This window comes from Aplidium turbinatum, chromosome 9 (assembly GCF_918807975.1).
Source record: "Aplidium turbinatum chromosome 9, kaAplTurb1.1, whole genome shotgun sequence".
Taxonomy (NCBI): domain Eukaryota; kingdom Metazoa; phylum Chordata; class Ascidiacea; order Aplousobranchia; family Polyclinidae; genus Aplidium; species Aplidium turbinatum.
In genome coordinates, this window is record NC_137480.1 from 2,993,482 (window position 1) to 3,014,046 (window position 20,565).

Below are 20,565 nucleotides of genomic sequence, written 5' to 3' on the forward strand. Positions count from 1 at the left end.
CTTTCTCAAAGCCGTCAAAATAAATGCGGTCAACAGTTTGAGATTTCGCCAATAAATAAAAAGCAGTAGCGTGAAACAGAATGGCGGCTAATTTTAAGTTTAACAAAAAATTAAAACTTATTCAAGTCACGTATACTAAGCTATTGTTTGGGAGATTCCCATAAAGTGCTAACTTTCTGATAACAATTTTCTCATATTTCCAAAGGTTTGTGTTGATTAATTATCTGCAGACGTTGAATCAATGTAAAACGTCTGATTAGCTGTCTGCGTTATTGTAATATATTCCACAATCCGATTGTGATCGTGAGAGCAGCCGCTAGTAGCCACAGGAGCAGGTGACCGTTTCATCCTTAGTTGATGTTGCAATAAATCACCTCAGCAGGCTTCCGTCGTCGTAACTTAGAAATTAGCAATACGTTGGAACAATATTTTAATTAAATGGTTAGCATGTATTTTTTTGCATGACTTACATAGCACACCAGTATTTTTTTTTTTTTTTTTTTTCTTGTGGCCCTGTGTTAAATGAAAGACACAGAAACCCTTTAGAATAACATTTGCGTCGTGAGGAAGTTATCGATTAACATTTTGCATATTCGCTGACTACAACGCAGGTCAATGTTTTTTGAATTTTTTCATGGCGGCTTAAAAAATTTACTTTTTTTCTTTGCCGCAATGATTTTCGCGGCCTACAGTCTTGCCTCACTTTTTGTTTCCATGCATTCCCATTACCATACGATAGTGAGAACGTTTCAAGCATGGTGACCTATATAGGCCACCATGGTTTCAAGTATTCTCTCGTCGTATTGTCATGAGGCGATAACCAGGACATATGTGCCTCCATCTAGCTTTAATAAAAAGGCGTTTTTCAAGCGCGATGAGGAAAGTCTTACTTTGAAATATTGACACAACTGCTCTAATATTTTGATAGGACGTTTATGTTTTTTGTTTAATTAGAGAGATCGGTGTAATGTAAAGTAACGTTACAATGTTGCATGTTTACGTGTTAGTTTCTTTTTGCCTAGAACAACTCTGCTTTTGTGTTTCTTACTAGAGGCGATTTCGTCTCTTTCTCGGCCTGTTTTCATACTCACTTGTGAGTGAGCCCATTCGTTGTACGTTATGCTTTCCCAGAAAATCCTTATTTCCTGTGAAACTACATCAAAAATGTTGGAAGTTTGAAAGCAGATATATAATGTTTATGCTGAAGTTGCCTACTTATACCTTGTCAGTCGGTAGTTCAATAAGTTTGATAGAGATTCGGTATTTCCGGAATAGCTCAGAAGGGAGAGGAACGTTTACCATCAAGCGGTGATCTGACGTTTGAAAGATAGGCTACTAAGTCTGGTATGTCTTTTTTTCGCTGTGATGGCCAGAAATAAAAATGCACTGGAGTATTCCATTTCAGAACCCAAGATTTTTTCAAAAATCTTATTGTGAAGAATCGTTACACAGAGTAATCAACAACTTGGTGATATATAAACTGACTTGAAAATCTATTCAATGTAATTGTGCTTGTAGGCAACATCAACTTTGAATGACAATAATCAGATGAGTTGAAAAACATGGAAGTGTGGAATCTTTGTGTTTGAATTGCCAGGCATTGATTTCAACAGTCAGGCATAACCACTTTCCGGTGGCTCTTAGGCTAATTATTACAATCTATTCTACACACTTTTGTAATCTACAACGGGCATTGTATGATTGTTGTCCATCCCGATAGCTCAGTTGGTTAGCGCGTGACTTTTGGAACGAACAAGCTTCAAGATCAAGCGGCACTGGTTCGACTCCCTTGGGGTGTGCACTTAAGCAACGCATTCTAAAGACTGCTCTCCATTCAGCGGCACCTGATGTCTAATGGATAGAATAATTCCCCGGCAACAACAATCGGAAACTTCACTCTGTCAATCTCGGTGATCTGGCCTGCATCAGTGGTTCAAAGCCTCTACAAGTATACGAAATCAGTGGCGTAACTACCCGTTGGATCTTGTGGATAGATCCAGGGGCGGCAAGTTGCTGGAGGGCGGCAAAGTGTGATAACGTTTTAAACGAACAACGACAGTCACATTAGTTTATTCTCAAAGTGACTCGGACTTAAACGACCTAAGTTAACACTGATCAAAGTGAAGCCAAAAAATTACACAAGTTATGCCTCGAACTAATTTGCAACTTTCTTGGATTGTGACTGACTATGTGATATTTGTGAGGGTGTAATGATACTCATGCTGTTGACATCATAATAGAATGTCGGTTGTAACTTGTAAGCTATAACATTGAAAAGTCAATTGAGCTTTGGTAGTTAAGTTTGGATTTACCTTTGTCTGTGGTAGATGGATGGGATTCCTCTACCTTCATGTGTGAAAAAGGGTTAGGTTTGTGAAAGGTACAAAGTTTCAGGTTTGAAATAGATCACTTAGCTTAACTTAACAAGTTTGCAATCATGGTTAGTGTTTTTTAACTATTGTGCTGCAGATTCCAGAACAAGATTTAAGCACGGTAGCAAATGTTTTAAAGTAATTTTTGTATATGAAAAGAGTAAAAGAAAGTGGAGCCTTTTTTAGAAAGAAAATGAAAGCTAGAGAAGAGCCATTTTGAAGTTCGTAAAAATTTCCTCTGCTAAAGAAACAGGAGAGGTTGGCAGCCACAGTAAATCGCTACCTCAAGTTGAGACGGAAGAAGTGTACCACATGCAAAACAATAACGAAGTGATCATTGAAAGAAGTCAGCCTATGACTGAAACATTTTCAAATAAAGATAAAAAAGATGCTATCTATTATTCTCATAACGATGTCGCTACTTGGCCAGAAAGATTAATTCATAACATAAGAGTTGAGATGATCAAATTAAGGCCCGAAAGGTTTCAGAATAAAAAAGGGCCACTCAAGCCGGCGATTAGAGTAATTAAAAAAAGAAACAAAGAGAAAGTCATGAAAATTCAAAACTTCACAAGCAATGCTTTGATAAATGGAATGAGCTCGCACTGAGGCTTCAGGTTCATCAAACAACTGACAAAGAAATCCAAACTCTTATGAATAAGGAACGAAATAGATGGAGAGAAATCTTGCAGAGCGTAATTGCAGTCATAAAGTTTCTCAGTGAACAAAATCTTCCTTTTCGTGGTCTTCGGGGAAATTTTAATTCAAGGAACCAGGGAAATTTGCTTGAAATTTTAAAACTCCTTGCAAATTACAGTAGGCTTAGCCTACAGTCATTTACGAACACATTTTTAGTACCAAACTCTCCAAAAAGAGCATGACAACGTAGGCTACCTTTTACTAGCTATCCAAAATGGATTAATTGAGAAAGGTCAAAGATCTCATGCTGGAGGAGATAGACAGCAAAGTATTTCTCAATTTTACTTGACCGATTCTCATATCGATGGAATAGCTTTTACTGTTAGATAGCCTACCTCTAAATCGACAGCAATAACGAGGCTTCCACCATGGCAGGAGTCCGCAATGGAGTAAAATGAAGAATAAAAAATATTAGCCCTGAGGACTTATTTATCCCATGTGGAAACCATTTACTTAACCTTGCAGGGTTTCACGCAGTGGGGTCGTTGGAAGCAAACACCGTTTATGTGAATCAACACCTTAGTTATTATTGAGTGTTAAGCTTTACCTCACTGTTGCCGATTTTATCGCAAGCTGTGAAAGAAGTTTTCCAAACTTAAAGTTGATAAAATCTTAGCCTACTTGAGATCGACTATGGGAGAAAGTAGGCTGGTTTGGTTTTGAATCTTTATCCTCGGACTGACAAAGCCTTGATAGGTTATTTCTGGTAGTTTCGCATATAGAGGCTCTTGACGCAGGGCCGATTACCGAGATTGACAAAGTGAAGTTTGCCAATTGTTGTTGCCGCGGAATTATTCCATTCACTAGGTGCCGCTGAATAGAGAGCAATCATGAGATGCGTTGCTCAAGCGCACACCCCGAGAGTCGAACCAGCACCTAACTGTCCATAGAAAGTGATTTAGTCGAGACATTATTTTTTGATGATTTAATTTCTGAATTTGCTTCAATTAAAGCTGTACGTGTTGAATTTAGAACTTTCAATATAACAAACAGTCAAACACTTCCATAATTCTTCTGTTGTGTGGAATTTTAATCAGCTTTTATGACGGTGTAAAAAGGGGGCGGCACTTCGTGCAAAAATCCAAGGGCGGCATATTGCGTTGCTACGCCACTGTACGAAACTGCCAGGATTAAGCTCTGCAAGAAGCTTTCCTTGTCCGAGAATAACGATTCAATCAATCAATCATGTCAAACCTGTCAGCAATGACTCAGCAATCATTTCAAATGTTACAGTATGTGGTTACAATGCACCATCTATTTTAGATTTGAAGTGTTCAATAAAGAGTTTTAAAAATGGGAATGTTACCGCCACCTTGTAAACGGCGTTTTATAATGATTACTTCTGTTTGCTTGACTTGTGTTTATGTTCTGGTTGCTCACAGAGAGAACAACAGATTTTTAAGTGCTTATAGTCAAGGTAAAACCTAGAACTTGTTTTTCGTTTAATGGTATTAAAAAGTAATCTTCTATATGTTGTAAATGTGGTAATTTTTATACCTAAAAAAAGTGATTTGTGCTAGCCCAGGCTGCACACTAGTTTGCATGCCTTTATATAACTACGCCATCTACAGCCAGCTTATTTAGCCCTCAATAATAGCAAGTTTTATCATTTGTTATTGTGATCACACTCTTGCGCAACAACTTGTGAAAATCAAACAGAAATATCTTTTCTTGAGCACCATTTAGACCAGTGGTTTCCAACCTTTTTGTTGCCACGGACCCCTTTAGACATTTTTTTAATTCTGCGGACCCCTACTTAAATTTTGCCTGATACACAATTAACATACTATTAACTATTGTAATAATTATGCTACTCAACGGCTGTACTGTGTCATATTGCATTGCCGCTATGAATCCTGCGGCAAATATCAGGTTAAACACTTGCTCAAATAAGAAAAACAGTGACTTGTTCAAGAAATGTCAGCAGTATTTGAATATTAAGGTGACCCAAAGTGCCATGCTGAAACTTTTTCAACGTAAGCAAATTTAATGAGAGGGCTGTTGTTGCCTTTCCTGAACTAAACGACTGAACTGTGGTTGAGTTTTTGACAATGCAACACGCATGTCATCTTCAACGTCCAGGCGATTTCGATGTTTAGTTTTTATTATAACAAAAGATGAGAATCCTGCCTCGCAAAGGTAAGTGGTTATGACGGAATAGTCCGATTCGGTTAGTTCCTTATTCGGGTACAGTCTTTCTGGGCTAGTTCCCTATTCGGCAAATTTTTGAAAATCTAACCTTAATCCTTCTGTAATCCAACAAAATTCTTCCGTAAACACTGCAGCCGAATCGGACTAGCCGAATCGGACCAGCCGAGTCGGACTAGCCGAATAGTAGCAGACCCTGGTTATGAAACCAAGATAACTTTTTTTTCTTACGCAGGTGTGCACAAATTTTTTCTCTCATAGTCATCAAAAGAATAAGCTACATTCTCTTTGAGTTTCATCCATCAACATAAGATCTTCTAACATTGGAAAGTTAGCGTAATTACCAGCTTCCAATCTGCGTTTTCAAACCGGCAACTTGGCTAAAAACGCTTTCAGTTTTTCAGCTGCATCAATTATTTTCACACCTAGTCCATGAGTGCCACGATTAACATTGTTAATATGACCGAAAATATCGGCTAAGTAGGCCATGTCGTATAGAAAACTTTTACTCTCAAGCAATTTTGAATGAGGACTTCCTTTTGCTTTCAAAAGAGTTGATACCTCATTTTTTAGCTGCTGCAATCGTTTTAAAACTTCTTCTCTGGATATCCAACGTACCTCAAAATGATATATACAAAAGTACTTCGTAATCTGACCCTACTTCGACAGAGCGATTTAAAAGTACGGTGTACTTGACACATTTGCATTTAAACAGAGAAATGAAAGTAAAAAGATCGCTTTTCGTTTATTTTTTTCCAAAATTCATCAAGGTAATCACGGACCGCCAAATGCTTCCTCACGGACCCCCAAGGGGTCCGCGAACCCCAGGTTGGGAACCACTGATTTAGACCGACACGACTGCGCAAGTAGCCCACAGGATACAGTAAGTACAGCAGACTTGTTAATTCGAAACTTTCTAGGTGTTGTTTGTACAGCATGGCATGTCACCGGCGGCAATGCTGCTACTATTGTGACCCGACATCACAATAATACTGAAGGGACGATCTGTCAAATGCCCTGACACCTTATGCAGTTACGATATTTGTTCCTCAACAAAAGTAGCACCATACCCAGGGTTGTAGTCGGAGTCGTGGATTCGGAGTGGGAGCCGGTAAAAGTTTGGCGTGTCGAGAGTCGGAGTCGTTGAAAGCAAGGCCAGCACCGACTTCGGCTTGATGTTAAAATATTGTTTTTTGTTCTTCGTATTGCACTCTAAGACTTTACCAGACAATAGAAGTGTTTGTTCTTGTCAGCTTTTGTGAAAGTCGCCAATTCAATTTTAATTACAACTAAAGTGAACTCAAATTTTAAAAAAAAATAAAAAAATTTGAGAAACAGAAAAAAAAATAAAAAAATCTGACAACACTAAAGTTGGAGTCGGCCAGTTAGACGCCGAAGAGTCGAAGTCCAACCACAGCCCTGATTGTGACACAATAATACCTGGCGTAATTTGTGCAAACAACAAAAAAGTTTCTCTTTAGGGTTAATCGGTTTCAACGTTTTAGACTTAATGTGGAATCCAACGAATTTTGGCCTTTGGGTTGCAGTCGTTTAGCTTGAATTATTTAAATGCTCAAATCATTTCAGAGAATCGAAATTGCGATGATGTTCACGAATTATCATGTGATGAACCGTACCACAGTCGATTGCTTCGCGTGAAAGAACAATGCGCCAATATGACCGGAAAAGAACAAAAAATAGATTTGTATCGTATCAAGTTCACTGACAAGTTCAAACTGATCATGTGTGAAACACCGAAAGTAAGTGATAATATTTTTGAATTCATTAAATTGAATGTTTTTGCAATAAATCTGCTTTGGTCTTTGAATTGCTACTCAGCAGGGTCGTCAGACTACTCGGCACGCGACAACTCAGCAAGCGTTTCAACTCAACAAGCACATTTTAGCTTCGTAGACCAGCGGTTCCCAAAGTGGGCACCAGCGCCCCTCTTGGGGCGTTTGTAACCATGAAGGAGCGCTGGCAATAAAGTGGGCGATTGGGGGCGCTGAGAGTAAATCGAGGCAGTTTAACGCATGACTTACTTTGAAGCACTGCCATTACGCAAATCCGATCTTTTGAGCGCTTACTAGGCCTACTCCACACCGAAGTACAATGGCTTTCTAAGGGAAATTGCCTTGCACGATTTTATTCGCTGTTTGAAACTGTCGTGGAATTTCTACAGAGTTGTGACCTTGGCCTTGCGAAAGACGTCTTGATTGGGAGAAATGACATCGCCTACTTGACAGACATACAGTACTTTTCAAATTTAATGAATTGAAATTATCCCTTCAGGGTAACGAAGTAAATCCAATCAAGGGGAAATGGGCAATGCCTGGGTTCAGTAATAAGCTCGTGTTATGTCAGCGAAATTTAGCTAGACGAGAATTTTTCCAATTCTCAAGCTTGTATCAACTTGATACCAGTGACAGAGGCATATCTGATGTTGATGTGGAGACGTACAGCAATCATCTTCAAGAAGTACACAAAGAAATAAGAGTTTGATTCCAGGACGTAGTCCAGTTAGAAATCTCTGACTGGATAATCGACCCATTCTGTGAGGAACTGACCCATTCTGAGGAGGAACTGATAATATTGCAAAGCGATTTTGAACTTAACCCTAGGTTCAATATCTCGTATCAACTGTTCTGGCTACAGAAGTAAATCAACGAGAAATACCCTCACGTGTGGAATCTGGTCAAAGTTTTTATCATTGCCTTTCTCAGCTCATACTTGGTGGAGCGTGCTTTCAGTGCCCGTGACAACGCTTCTGAATAACAAATAACACCGTCTTGACATAGTTCGACAGGGAGACATATGATAGTTCCTATCCAAACTGGAACCCGATATCAAGAGGCTGATGACATTGCACCGACCTCATCTGTCTCATTAGAGTCGGACTTTAAGTTGTGATGAATGGAAAATACCTTTGGTTTTACTTTTTTGTCGAAGGGGGGTTTTGATAACTCTGTTCGTTGTACAAGGGGGCTCTATTAAAAAAAGTTTGGGAAACACTGAGCTAGGTCTACCTACTGCTCAAGTCAGCAAATGAAACTTTCGTCCAGCTTGAGAATTGCTTGGCCATCGCTATATGAACTGAATTTGCTGGCTTGTTATATGCCGAGTATCGGCTTGGCCAGTTTATACTTTTTTAGTTTCATCATTTACCAATTCCGAAACTCACTCAGCAGTGCCATGCTTGATTTCCTCATAACTACTGTAAATAACGCTCATAATGCTCACAAGAGCATGGGTTCGAAACCGACTAATACGATGCTGTACTTCAAAAAAGTACTTGATGTTCGTAGATGTAGAGAAAGATTGTATTAATTTCATTTGCATACACTTAATCTATATCTTCAACCTTTCGGTATATGCTTGGATACGATAACAATCAAAACATATCACTAAAGTCGCATGCAATTAAACAATAAAAACTATTAATGCTACAAAAAGTGCTCAATGCCAAGCAAAAAGCCAAGCAGAGCGAATTAAATCAAATAAACTTATTAGTCTCTAAAGTAAACCCTTGACAGCCCCTTTCACCTAAAAAGAGGATCATCAGAAGGTCCTTATTCAAATAGAATCCTAATCACTATATCACTAAAGTTGCATGCAATTATATAAGTCAGCCTATAATAACCGTCTTATAGCGTTTGTACGACTTCATTGAGACTACCAAATGATGTTGTAATTAATTGTGTAAGTACTAATTATTTAAGACTCAGTAACTCGGACAACTTATCATGTAGGCTACTGAAGCAATGTTTGGAAACAAATACTGTATAATATTAATACTCGCATGGCACAAATCTCATGGGGTAAATCTTAACAAATAAAGTTTAATGTTCCTGATCTAAAAATATATAGATCTTTGTGAGATTACCGTTAAAAATACGTTTAGAATAGATTAAGTTTCGCTTTTGACAGAATGATCGTTGCTTACTTCACAATGAAGATGCTAACAACCTGTTTTAGCCTGATGACGGGAGTTCGTTGTGGTAATAGCGGTTTTCACTACCTTTCAGAACACCGTTCGTCAAAGCAAATGACTAGGGAACTGTGTTCCAAAAGCTAGTGCAATTCGATACTGCTACAACGAACTCGCAGCATCAGGCTAAGACAGGTCAATGTGACGTATTTTTTTATGTTTTTTTCCACATTGTGAATAAATACGTTTCTTCTTTTTCTGGCTTTATTCCCACTTCAAGTGGGGTCGCTGGTGCAGATTGCAGTTTTCCACATCACTCTGTCAGCAATATCTTCCTCTTTCATTCCTATTATTTCCTCCTTCACTTTCAGTCGCTGTCTTGATCTTAACATTTACTTGTATTTTGGTGATCTTGATCTAAGATCACTTTTTTGTGTGATCTTGATCTTGACGAACAATAAGATCAAGATCACTTTAAAATTGAAGTTTACATGCTAGATAAAAACATTTTTTAGAACTCATACTATACAAAGTAATTAATGGCAATGACTAACATTAAGCCACTGTTAATATGATATATGTCCAAGAAAAGTCAATTTGAAGTTTCAATCTAATTTGGTCAGTATTGCCATTTCATGATATAAAAAGTTTTCTGTGTTGGTCATAATAAATAAGTCAACTTCCCTATATACTTTATGTTGACGTGTGATAAAAATTCGTTCAACTTTGTTCACGATTCTGTTTTGTGAATTTTTTTAATAAACTGATTTTTCTGATTTAGTATTATACTGTCCATTTTTTTTCAAATATTTTACCGTACTGTGCATCCTAGTTAGATCATCCGTTGAATCATAAGAAGATTTGATGAAAAGTTTAATAACAAAGTTTTGTTTTGGAATCTAAAAACATATTGTTTGCTTTCTTTGACCCAAATTTTAATGTTTAAAAAGTTTGGAATGGAGGTGCTAAAAAACTGAACTCTTATTGCATCAAATTAACCAGACTAATAATTGTTTAGAGTCAGAGTATAAACAAATATACTAAATGTGAAAACATCATCATCATCATTTTCAGCCTGTGAGAGCCCACTGCAGAGCGTAAGCCTTCCCCTTTCCATGCCAATTTACATGATTATGTGCTAGTTGGTACCAATTGGTTGTGTATGTATGAAAACATAAGCTGTCTCTATTTGGTATAGTTTTTGTATGGAGCGGTTTATCTGACCGCTCCAAACACCTCCAAACGTTTTTGATAGCAGACAACAGTATCAAGGTTGCCAGATGGGTAAATGGTGCAATAAACATTGATACAATCCGGTGAAAGTTGAAAATACTTAGTAACACGAAAAAAGCTTCCCATGTGAACCAGACAAACGTTTGATGAAAACTGATGCAATTCAAAGGTGTTTTTTTTAATAAAGACATGAAACTAATTGCAAATTTTGTGATGTTTTCAATACTGTAATTACCCTCGGTCTTGGTATTGCGATTCTATGCAAACTACGGCGATTGATACGCTCAATAGCAACAGTCACTAACTTATTGTAATTCTTAGAGATCGAGTAGTAAGATAACTTTAAAAGCTTCGTTTATCAACCATCATCATCATCATCATCATCATTAAGTTCCTTCCTCTCGTCGAGGGTTGGAGGCAATGAGACGCCAAGTTTCTCTGTTGTGAGATTTTTTTACTGCAGTTTTGTAAACAAGTCCTGACCAGTCTTCAATATCATTAGTCCAAATTATCAACCATTACCATCAACTATATGAATGCATCTAAAGCAAACAGAGTTCAAGCAAATTTACTGAAAATGTTTTAAACATTCACTTTTTAACCTCGCCTACATTTTCCACCTTTCCTCACGTGACATGCCAGTGAGTTGCTTATTGTAGCTGATACTACTTTCTTCATCGTGGATACGTCACGAAAGATAAAGTGATTCGATATGAAAACGTAAAATAGACTGCACCGTTATCGCTGTTTGAGCTTCTCATTCATGCCACAATAATTATTTGGAAATGTACTTGATCCCGTCTATTTGATTCCGATGCCAAGCAGAATGCCAGGATACAAAAAGACGTAGCTGCACCACGTAGCCATGGCTGCATATAGGCCTACGAGGAATGCATTGAACCATATTTGTTGGTGTTGTGGTGATAAATTAATTCTATTAGTCAAAGAACTTATCCAAGTTTGTTGTAAGTAAAACCCATTTCTACAAAAACTGTATACTCGTTAGCACCAATAGTCTTCGTTGCAGCGCTGCAAATCAAACTTGCATATACGCTACATCTAAAATTTTTACTTTCCAGGCAGCAAGTAGCACGATGCAAGATGTTTTGCTTGGTCTGGACACTTCCTACCTTGAGCAGTATCCAATCCCGGAAAAAAGCCCTTGCAAACAATATGGAAACGCGTGTTTTGCACGGTGAGTGTGTCAGATGCAAGCCGGCATTGATGATAGATACCCACCATTAGGTTATTCAGGCTTGTGTATGTATTTGAGATTGATTGATTGATTGATTGATTGATTGAATCTTTATCCGGACTGGGAAAGCTTTTTGCAGAGCTTAATCCTGGCAGTTTCGCATACTTGTAGAGGCTTTGAATCACTGACGCAGGCCCGGTCACCGAGATTGACAGCTAGTGAAGTTTCTGATTGTTGAAGTCTTGTTGCTTGGGAACTATTCCATCCATTAAATGGCGGTGAATGGAGAGCAGTTCTTGACGTGCGTTGCTCAAGCGCACACGCCGAGAAGAGCAAATAAACTTAATTTTTAGGAACAAGACATTTTATAACTTTAGATAAATTGTATCATCCTTGCCAAAGTTGCTTGTAATCGGTTGTGGAAAACTTACAGTAGGCACGCTGCTTAAAGAGACCGTATTGGCTTTTTTTGTTTATTTAGAAAGTTTTACCGCTTTATTCGGAATAGATGTTATAAAGCGATAGCAGGTAGTTGGGCATATGTAAAGAAAACCCATTCTTTCAACAAAATGCGAAGAGACGCATATGGTTGGTTTTGAATCTTGATCCTCGGACTGACAAAGCCTTGGTTGGTTATTTCTGGTACTTTCGGATACTTGTAAAGGCTCTTGACGAATGACCGGTTACCGAGATTGGCAGAGTGAAGTTTTCCGATTGTTGAAGTGTTGTTGCCGGGGAATTATTCTATTCACTAGGTGCCGCTGAATGGAGAGCAGTCCTTAACGTGCGTTGCTTAAGCGCATACCTCGAGAATCGAACTTGCGCCGCGTGATCTTGAGCCGGGCGCGTAACCACTGAGCTAACGGGGCGGACAGATATACAGATAGTATTCTACATGTAGTTAATTACCACTTCAAAAGAAAGATTTCCAAGAGAAATTTTTGCCTCTCATATCTCCTTTAGAAGATCCGCATCTTTCACATCAAGAAAGATGATCAGGAATTGTGGTATATTTTTGATTTTGTCTTTGACCCGATGCCATTCTTCTGCCATAAGCAATATTGGCTACACTTGTGACAATTTTGACGTGACAAAATGACTCACTAGTAAACGTATTCGCTTGCTATGTTGACTTCACGTTCTGTGCAACCATTGAAAGCTACTTTTCGACATAGCGAGATACTGAATGACAGACACTGCCACTAGCAATTAATAATGTTGTGCAGTATTTGTGACAGCGACTACGTTGTCCATGATTTCTAACTTGGTCACTAAGATGCTCATAAATTTGCAAGCATTTTCTTATGTTACTGTTGTTAATATGAATTGAATTTTTCATTCCAGCCTTCCCAAAGAACAAATACGCTTTCGAGTAGACAATTATACGTCATTTCTTGTAGCACGTCATCCCTTGGAAAGGCTGGTATCCGCTTATATTGACAAGTTTAAAAAAAACAACACCTACTATCCACGTGTGATGGGCATACCGATCGCCAGAAAGCAAGCAAATTTATATCTACACGGGGTAGCTGAAAGGTAAATCAGTAATTTGTATTGATTTGTCCCTTCAACTCTGTAAATACATAAAAGTATTACAAAATGTTTGCTGACGGTTTTGGTAAACACGTAGCGTTAGACACAGCGTTTCTAAGCAGCTTTGGGATGTTTGCTGATAAAGATGGCGTAGCCCTACTGCTGATGAAGATGACATTGTTGACAATAAAAAACTTTCCATATTAAGGTCTTGACGAGATAAACAGCATGTAGCAGATTATGACAACACATTATCAACTCATTAACTTCTTACACTGTGTCTACACAAAGGCAATTGTGATCAACCAAAAGTAGTGTATAAGACAGAGGCTAATAAAAATATATATATTTAGTGGAACAAGGTATTTTGCTTGAAACTGTCCTTGTGAACCAGTAAGAGAAATTTGACAAAATCGGTTTGTTCAAACGTGAGATTTCTAATGTCTTTTACTGGTATTGATTGTCTTATCTCTTCAGCACGTATGACAGACGTATTTAGTAGCTCTAAATTAAACACAGTTTTTGTGTTATAATCTAATTTTGATGAATGGTTTTGCTTTTGTCTGTTAAGTTGTTGTACCTTAGTCTGTGACAAGTGTTCACTGTTCATATGTTAGTACAGCCACGATAGCATAGTCGATTATATGTGCCTGACTGTATCAGTGCACCAGCAACAGGTTTCAAGGATAACTCTCCATTCAGGTACACCTAGTGCAGTGGTTCCCAAACTGTGGGCCATGGCCCACTAGTGGGCCACGAAGACGGTTTCAGTGAGCCACAGAGTTATTTGTAATTGAACTTATACTGTTCCTGTATTGTTAACAATGCTAGATTTTTTACCGAAAAATTTTAACTGCCATTCTTAAAACTGTCTGCCACGGGGAGGAATTGTTACGTAACAATGAGTTTTTAAGCTTGCATGTGCCAGAAATCGTACTTAAAAACAAGCGTTCTTTATGTCGTGGACTGATAGTTGTGAGGTGCAGAGCGAAGAAGAGATTGAATAAAAATTTGCAAATCGAGACATGCTAAACTAAATTACTAAATACTAAATTATTCAATGGCAAACAAAAGAAAGTATGATGATAGTTACGTTAAATTTGGATTTACTTCGTTAAATGATCATGGAGTCGAAAAGGGACAGTGCGTAGTATGCTACCGCGTCTTAAGCAATGAGTCATTTAGACCGAGTAAATTGAGAAATCACCTGGAAAAAAATCATCCTGAGTTGAAGAATAAAAGCATTGAGTATTTTAAACGACTAGAATCTAGCTGTCAACGACTTGACAAAACTGGAAACTTTCAACAAACTGATCAGAAACTTACAGAAGCATCTTTCGTTGTTAGCCAAATTATAGCTAAGCAGAAAAAAGCTCATAATATCGCTGAAACTGTTGTTAAACCGTCTGCACTGGCCAATGGCCATGACGAGAATTGTCCTGGGTGATAAACATAAGAAAAGTCTCAAAGCTATTCCTTTATCCAATAACACAGTAAAGAGACGAGTTGCAGCAATGTCAGAAGACATTAAGGAACAAGTAATAACTGAAATAAATAAATCTGCTTTTGGTCTATTCGCCATCCAGCTGGATGAGTCTGTCGATGTATCTTCAGTTTCTCAACTTATGGTTTTCGTTCGCTATGCAGTTGACACCTCTGTAAAGGAAGAATTACTCTTCTGCTGTGCTTTGAACACCAGCACAAAAGCATCAGATGTAATGGAAAAAGTCAACCATTTTTTTAATGAAAACGGAATATCCTGGGACAATCTGTGTGGCGTGTGCACTGACGGTGCACCTGCGATGCTTGGTTCCAAAAGTGGATTTAAGGCACTTGTGCAAAGAAAGGCTACTGGCGTTATGTTTACTCATTGCTTCATTCACCGGGAAGCTCTGGCTTCTAAAACTTTACCAAATGGTCTCCAAGATGTGCTTAACGTTACTATTAAAATAGTAAATTTTGTGAAGAGCAGCGCTTTGCACACTCGTCTATTCAGAAAACTTTGTGAAGACATGGAATCTGATCATAAAAACCTTTTGTTTTACACAAAAGTTCGGTGGCTCTCTAAAGGGAACGTTTTATGCAGAGTGTTTGAGCTCCGCGATGAGTTGGAAATCTATTTAACTGATGTAAAACCTGAGTTAGCATTTCACTTTACCAATGCAAAATTTATTGCTTGTTTGGCATACTTGGTAGATATTTTTCATTCTTTAAACACCCTTAACCTGAAAATGCAAGGAAAAGAAAAAAACATTATTTAGAACATGGACTTAATCAATGCGTTTGTTGAAAAATTGGCAAACTGGAGACGAAAAGCTCAAAACGGCAATTTTGCCATGCTTAACAACCTGTCTGATATTTACGAGTTAAACGATGAACTAAAGACCAATATTGTTCAACATCTGAAAGAGCTGGAAAGCGAATTCAAGTCATATTTTCCTGAAGTTAGTGCTGATGACCTATCACTTGCAAGAAATCCGTTTCGACTTTCCCCTGAAAATGTGGAAGATGAATTGCAAGACCAATTGATTGAATTGAAAAACGACTCCAGTTGCCGAGATCTATTCGAAACTTTGCCACTACGGAATTTTGGCTAAGCATGGCATCATCATATCCAGAAATAAGCAAAACTGTACTTAAACAGTTATTGCCTTTCACTTCTACATGGTTATGTGAATCTGCCTTTTCAGCGCTAGTATGTATGAAGTCCAACCAACGCAACCGCCTTGAAGTTGAACATGACATTCGCTGTGCTCTTTCGACAACTGAGCCAAGAATTTCTAAGCTTGTTGCTAAAGCGCAAGAGCACCCTTCCCATTAAAAAATAAATTGCAAAAAGCCATTTTGTTTGTTTTTGTGTTACATGTCATATAGTACAGTAATTAGGTAGTAGAACTTGGCCGATTAGCGTAGTGGTAAGAAACATCGCTATCTGTGCTAGAGGTCTGGGCTTCGATCCTCGGGCCAGTCAAATCAGGCACAGCGTCGCCACTTAGAAAATTGCTAGAGCCTATAGTGCTCGCCCATATACAAGTGTATAAAATATTTTGGGTGGGCCACGAACTTTTTTTGAATCAAAATTTAGGCCACGGAGTAAAAAAGTTTGGGAACCACTGACCTAGTGGATGGAATAATTCATAGCCAACAAAAATCCAACATACGAAAAACTTCACTCTGTTAATCGCGGTGACCGGGGTTGCGTCAGTGGTTTAAAGCTTTTAGTAGTAGCAAATTTGCAAGAATTAAGCTCTCAAAAAAGCTTTGTCAGTTCGTTGGAGTTAGACTTCGTTTAGGTTTTTTATAAACATTCCCACAATCAATATCTTACTAAACTTAAACTCACAAACGTCACCATTATTGTGTGAACTGTCATCCAATGACTACCGTCCAACCGGTATCTGCATCATATCAACATAGCCAAACCTTTGTAGTTACGAGTGCGTTTGCTTGTTTTCTATTTTAACTATAAACTGATCATTGATAATAAAACTGGTAACTTGAACAACGTTATTCGCACAGATCAGGGCAAATAAAGATTTTCCTGTCCTCTACTGTTTTTTTAAGGTTGGCTGCATCAATTTGAAAACTGTCATACGTGCTGATTGTTCACATGTATAGTTATGTTTCAAAAATGTTTACAATCGCAAAGTAAAAATAAATTAATGCGGAAATACTTTTTCTCTTCATTAGCTGAGTCGAGATCTACTTCAAAGTTGCTTTGTTTCTTTTATAATTCTAGGCAAGATTTGTTGAAGATGAAGCTAAGCAACATTAAAGCTTTGGCTACCTTTCAAAAATTATCACCATCGGAACAAAGTGAAGTTCTTGACTACATCGAAGTGATGAAGACTGGACATATATATTTCCCACAACTTGTCAGGCAAGTATTTGAGTCTTTGTTTGTTACTTTTGTAGGTGAGGGAAACGTGATTATAGACTTTGTGCAATGTATGAACGAATAAGCAACTTTACAATATGACTGGTATTGTAGGCTACTGTAGATTTCAAATTTTTCTTGTGCTGCAGATTTTTGACTAGGGGGGCAGCTGCCCTTAGAATCCTACGCCTATGGTGTTGCATGCGGGCCACTTTGGCACTAAGGAGAGCTGTGGTGGGCCGCACTAATAAAATTTTAGGTAGGTTGACTCTTTGCTAGAAAAAAACTCATTTCGTTCCCAGTATCCAGCGTTACATGTTGTTCGTATGTATGTTAGAATACCGCAGCAACAAAATTAATCGAACAACGCTACTGCCAGGCCAAGCTCCTTTTACAACACTTTTGACTTTTTAATAATGCCTAATAAACGAGGCCACTTGTTTTGCGCAATTACAGCGAAGCGAGTTGTTTCATCAGAATATTCATCGCCAAGCAAGATTGGTGTTGTCACTTCGCTTCACAAATGATATCTTGCAATTAACAGTTTCAGTAAACAAGGAAATGTTTGACACATCGCAATACAGGCAACAATAGGCTCCAATAACAGGGAGAAAGACACCAGGCACCATGAAACAAGCGCTTGTGGAAATCACCAAAAAATCGTAATTCTATCGTAATTCATGAACAGTCTTCCTCTTCCCTCTAAAAAAGCAATGAGTTGGTTTTTCATCCTTTTTGTGAGAGTCTATAAAACCGTCTTTCTTTTATTATAGACAACTGTCACTTGCTGTGCTTATTAGAGTAGCAAGAATTTGTTGATTAACAACATTTTGCAGTAGGCTACTTGCTTCGGCAGTATACATATACTAAAATTGGAACGATACAGAGAAAATTAGCATGGTCCCTGCGCAAGGATGACACGCAAAATCGTGAAGAGTTCCATATTTCTTAAAAAAAAAACATTTTGCAGTACTAAGCTAAATATTTTCATAATACAATCAGAAAAGTCTTTAAATTTATATGTAATATTTTGCCAATTTATTATAAATTGAGTTGGCACACCGACCTATTTTGCCAACAAAAACTTGCATAAAGAGAACACTGCTCGTGAAACACAATAACGGTGAAACGCACACTAGTGTTTACATGACATTTGCAAACTTAAATAAGCATTAAGCAACCCTATGCTCACAGAAGTTCGAAAACAGACGTTGTAATCAACCACTGGGACAATGTGGCTGGACATCGCATTGGAATAACTTTAAGCAACCCCCACCTAGAACTATAATCTGATTGGTCGATCGGTGGAATCGTATGCAAAGCGAAAATATGCTTCCCGGAAAGTATTTTTTGCCTTCGTGCTCTTTAACTCTTCAAGAAAAGTATTTTTGGTTATACTTGTACGCTGATACCTTCCGCGGGCCGCAGCGATACAGCGTGGCGGGCCGCCAGTTGGTGACCCCTGGTGTAGAGAGTAAACCAGGGCTACTCAACTGGCGGAACACGGTCCGAATCCGGACCTTCTGGGTATTGAAGGTGGACCTCGGGCTTCTGGAAGAATAACTTCATTGCCCCATTTTATGGCCTCTTTAAACAGATTTCCATTAGGGAAAAGCAGTTTTTTGTGATTATCCAAGGAGCTGGGGGCTTCGCCCCCAGACCCCCAACGCTTTGCCGTCTTCTCTGATGTGCGATCCATACAGCTACGCTACAAATAAACACAATCCATTTTTTACTTTTTTATTTCTTTGTTTGTGTCAGACAAAAATCCAAAGTCGTGTTACATACTAACTGAAAAGTGTTTCGGTGCTCGTAGGCTACTGGTTTTTAATTTTCGTGGTTGCATAATGCATATGAAATATTCATCGGACCGCAAAAATATTCAACTTGTCAAAATGGACCTTTGCTAACATTAGTTGAGTAGCCTATAGTGTAGACCTATAACCAAAGATGTGCGAGTTTGTGGCAAGGCTGCCATGATTTATAGTGATGCTGATAAATGCTTTTACTGAATGATGACGTCATTTTGACAAGTTTGACAAATGATTAATAATGTCGTAATTATTTCTAGGTATTTGATTGAGAACCACGAAAAGAGAAATGGTTGGGATTTAGACATTCATTTGAAACCACAAGTGATGCTTTGTCAACCTTGCATTTTCAACTACTCTTACATCATAAAGTTCGATGACTTTGCCAAAGAAGCAAACCGCATGATCGATTATGTGATAGAACATTCAAAGTCAAACGTTTCGTCCACAGAAGATGTTCATATCAAAAGTAGAAAAAGAGCAGTTGGTCGTAATTCAGTGGCGGAAAAATATTATAGACAAATACCGGAAAACCAAGTAGAAATTTTAAGGGAAATATATAAAGATGATCATTTATTGTACGGTTACGATCCATATCTTTATCGCGGCTACTGACTCAACCTGACTGAGTTTATGAAGCTGCTGTTTAATTTATCGATGACAGTTGGTTTCTGAATGTTGTGAGTTTACTGTGGAACGAATGAATGTGTTTGTGTTTATGTAGTAGGGAAATCTATATTTTTTTACAAGGCACTCAGAATGTATCTACTACAAGCGCTTCACAAGTCGCATCCAGAGTTGGTATTCATGGGTGAGTTTACTATGTAATCATGATTTATGGCACCTACAGTGAATCCAGTGTCAAAAATGCGCTCAGGGAAAAAGTGGCGCTTGAAAATAGGTGAGTTACACAATAGTGTTGCCAGAGATGTCTTAATTTCTAGCCAAATGTTATGTTAAACGCTTAAAACAGTTGCCTGTTAAGATTAGCTTAAATTGGCAAGTTACAGGAAAACACGACTTCTGACCAACACGTCAATGCGATGGTGCATGTATATTTAGGCTTTCTATAATTTCCCAGTGGAAAATATGCTAATTCCACCCTCAATCGCACTTTGCAAATTTCACTTTAGAGACTTTTGTTTACTCATAATCGAATACGTGAATTCACGAAGGGCCCAATTTTCACAAAGTTGTTTTCGAGATAAATGCGTTTTAAATATTTTGGTCATTTATTTTCGTGGTGAGACTTCGATGATGATTATATGCTGAGATATACTGATAAGTAGGATTATGCCTAAAAATTTCACTCGGTGATGGTTCTGCGGAGAAACTATGGGAAAGTTAATGCCCAAAATTGGGCTTTTTGCAACTCAACGGGAATGCATGTGCTGCAAACTCTTTGCAACTGGTTTTATTATTGAGAAAATAAGCACAGAGCCCAAAAAGATTGATGAAAATACACAGAACAAGTCAAAACAATAATGCAGCAATGTCCAAGGCGTTTCAAAATCAAATATTTCTCTTGTGGGTAAGAGTCTACTTCAGTTCCACCATGGGGCATGGCCGCATGTGTAGCCTACATTCAAGGCTTTCACGTCTATCTCTTTCTGAGGAATTATGAAGCAAGCGTCTGTGTAAAGGGGATCAGTGGAGTACTCAACCAGAGTGTACGGTGGCTTTAAAAGCCAAAAACTTTGCTCCAACATAGCATACATGTTTGTAGTTCGTTAAGTTGGGCTGTACCTGAGAAACTTGGTGATTTCCGG

General features: G+C 38.2%; 2 protein-coding genes and 1 pseudogene across 2 annotated transcripts; all 3 read left to right on the plus strand.

Annotated features, from left to right (window-relative positions):
* The first annotated feature begins 4,399 nt into the window (after positions 1-4,399).
* Positions 4,400-20,143, plus strand: LOC145777680 (carbohydrate sulfotransferase 9-like). Its single transcript, XM_082589117.1, has 6 exons — positions 4,400-4,488; positions 6,807-6,979; positions 11,460-11,575; positions 12,920-13,111; positions 16,848-16,988; positions 19,057-20,143. The coding sequence occupies exons 1-6, from the start codon at positions 4,404-4,406 to the stop codon at positions 19,409-19,411; spliced, it is 1,062 nt and encodes a 353-aa protein (XP_082445243.1). The 5' UTR covers positions 4,400-4,403; the 3' UTR covers positions 19,412-20,143.
* On the plus strand, positions 14,533-15,369 carry LOC145777384 (protein FAM200A-like). Its single transcript, XM_082588753.1, has one exon. The coding sequence runs from the start codon at positions 14,533-14,535 to the stop codon at positions 15,367-15,369; it is 837 nt and encodes a 278-aa protein (XP_082444879.1).
* LOC145777794 (U6 spliceosomal RNA) lies at positions 17,841-17,934 on the plus strand (annotated as a pseudogene).
* Positions 20,144-20,565: the final 422 nt, after the last annotated feature.

What these genes read in the sequence shown, in the direction of transcription:
- LOC145777384 (XM_082588753.1), top strand. Translation starts at nt 14,533, where the DNA reads ATGACGAGAATTGTCCTGGGTGATAAACATAAGAAAAGTCTCAAAGCT.
- LOC145777680 (XM_082589117.1), top strand. Translation starts at nt 4,404, where the DNA reads ATGATTACTTCTGTTTGCTTGACTTGTGTTTATGTTCTGGTTGCTCAC. An exon ending in CTACACGGGGTAGCTGAAAG is followed by an intron (nt 13,112 to 16,847) that starts GTAAATCAGTAA and finishes TTATAATTCTAG; the next exon opens with GCAAGATTTGTTGAAGATGA. An exon ending in TATTTCCCACAACTTGTCAG is followed by an intron (nt 16,989 to 19,056) that starts GCAAGTATTTGA and finishes AATTATTTCTAG; the next exon opens with GTATTTGATTGAGAACCACG.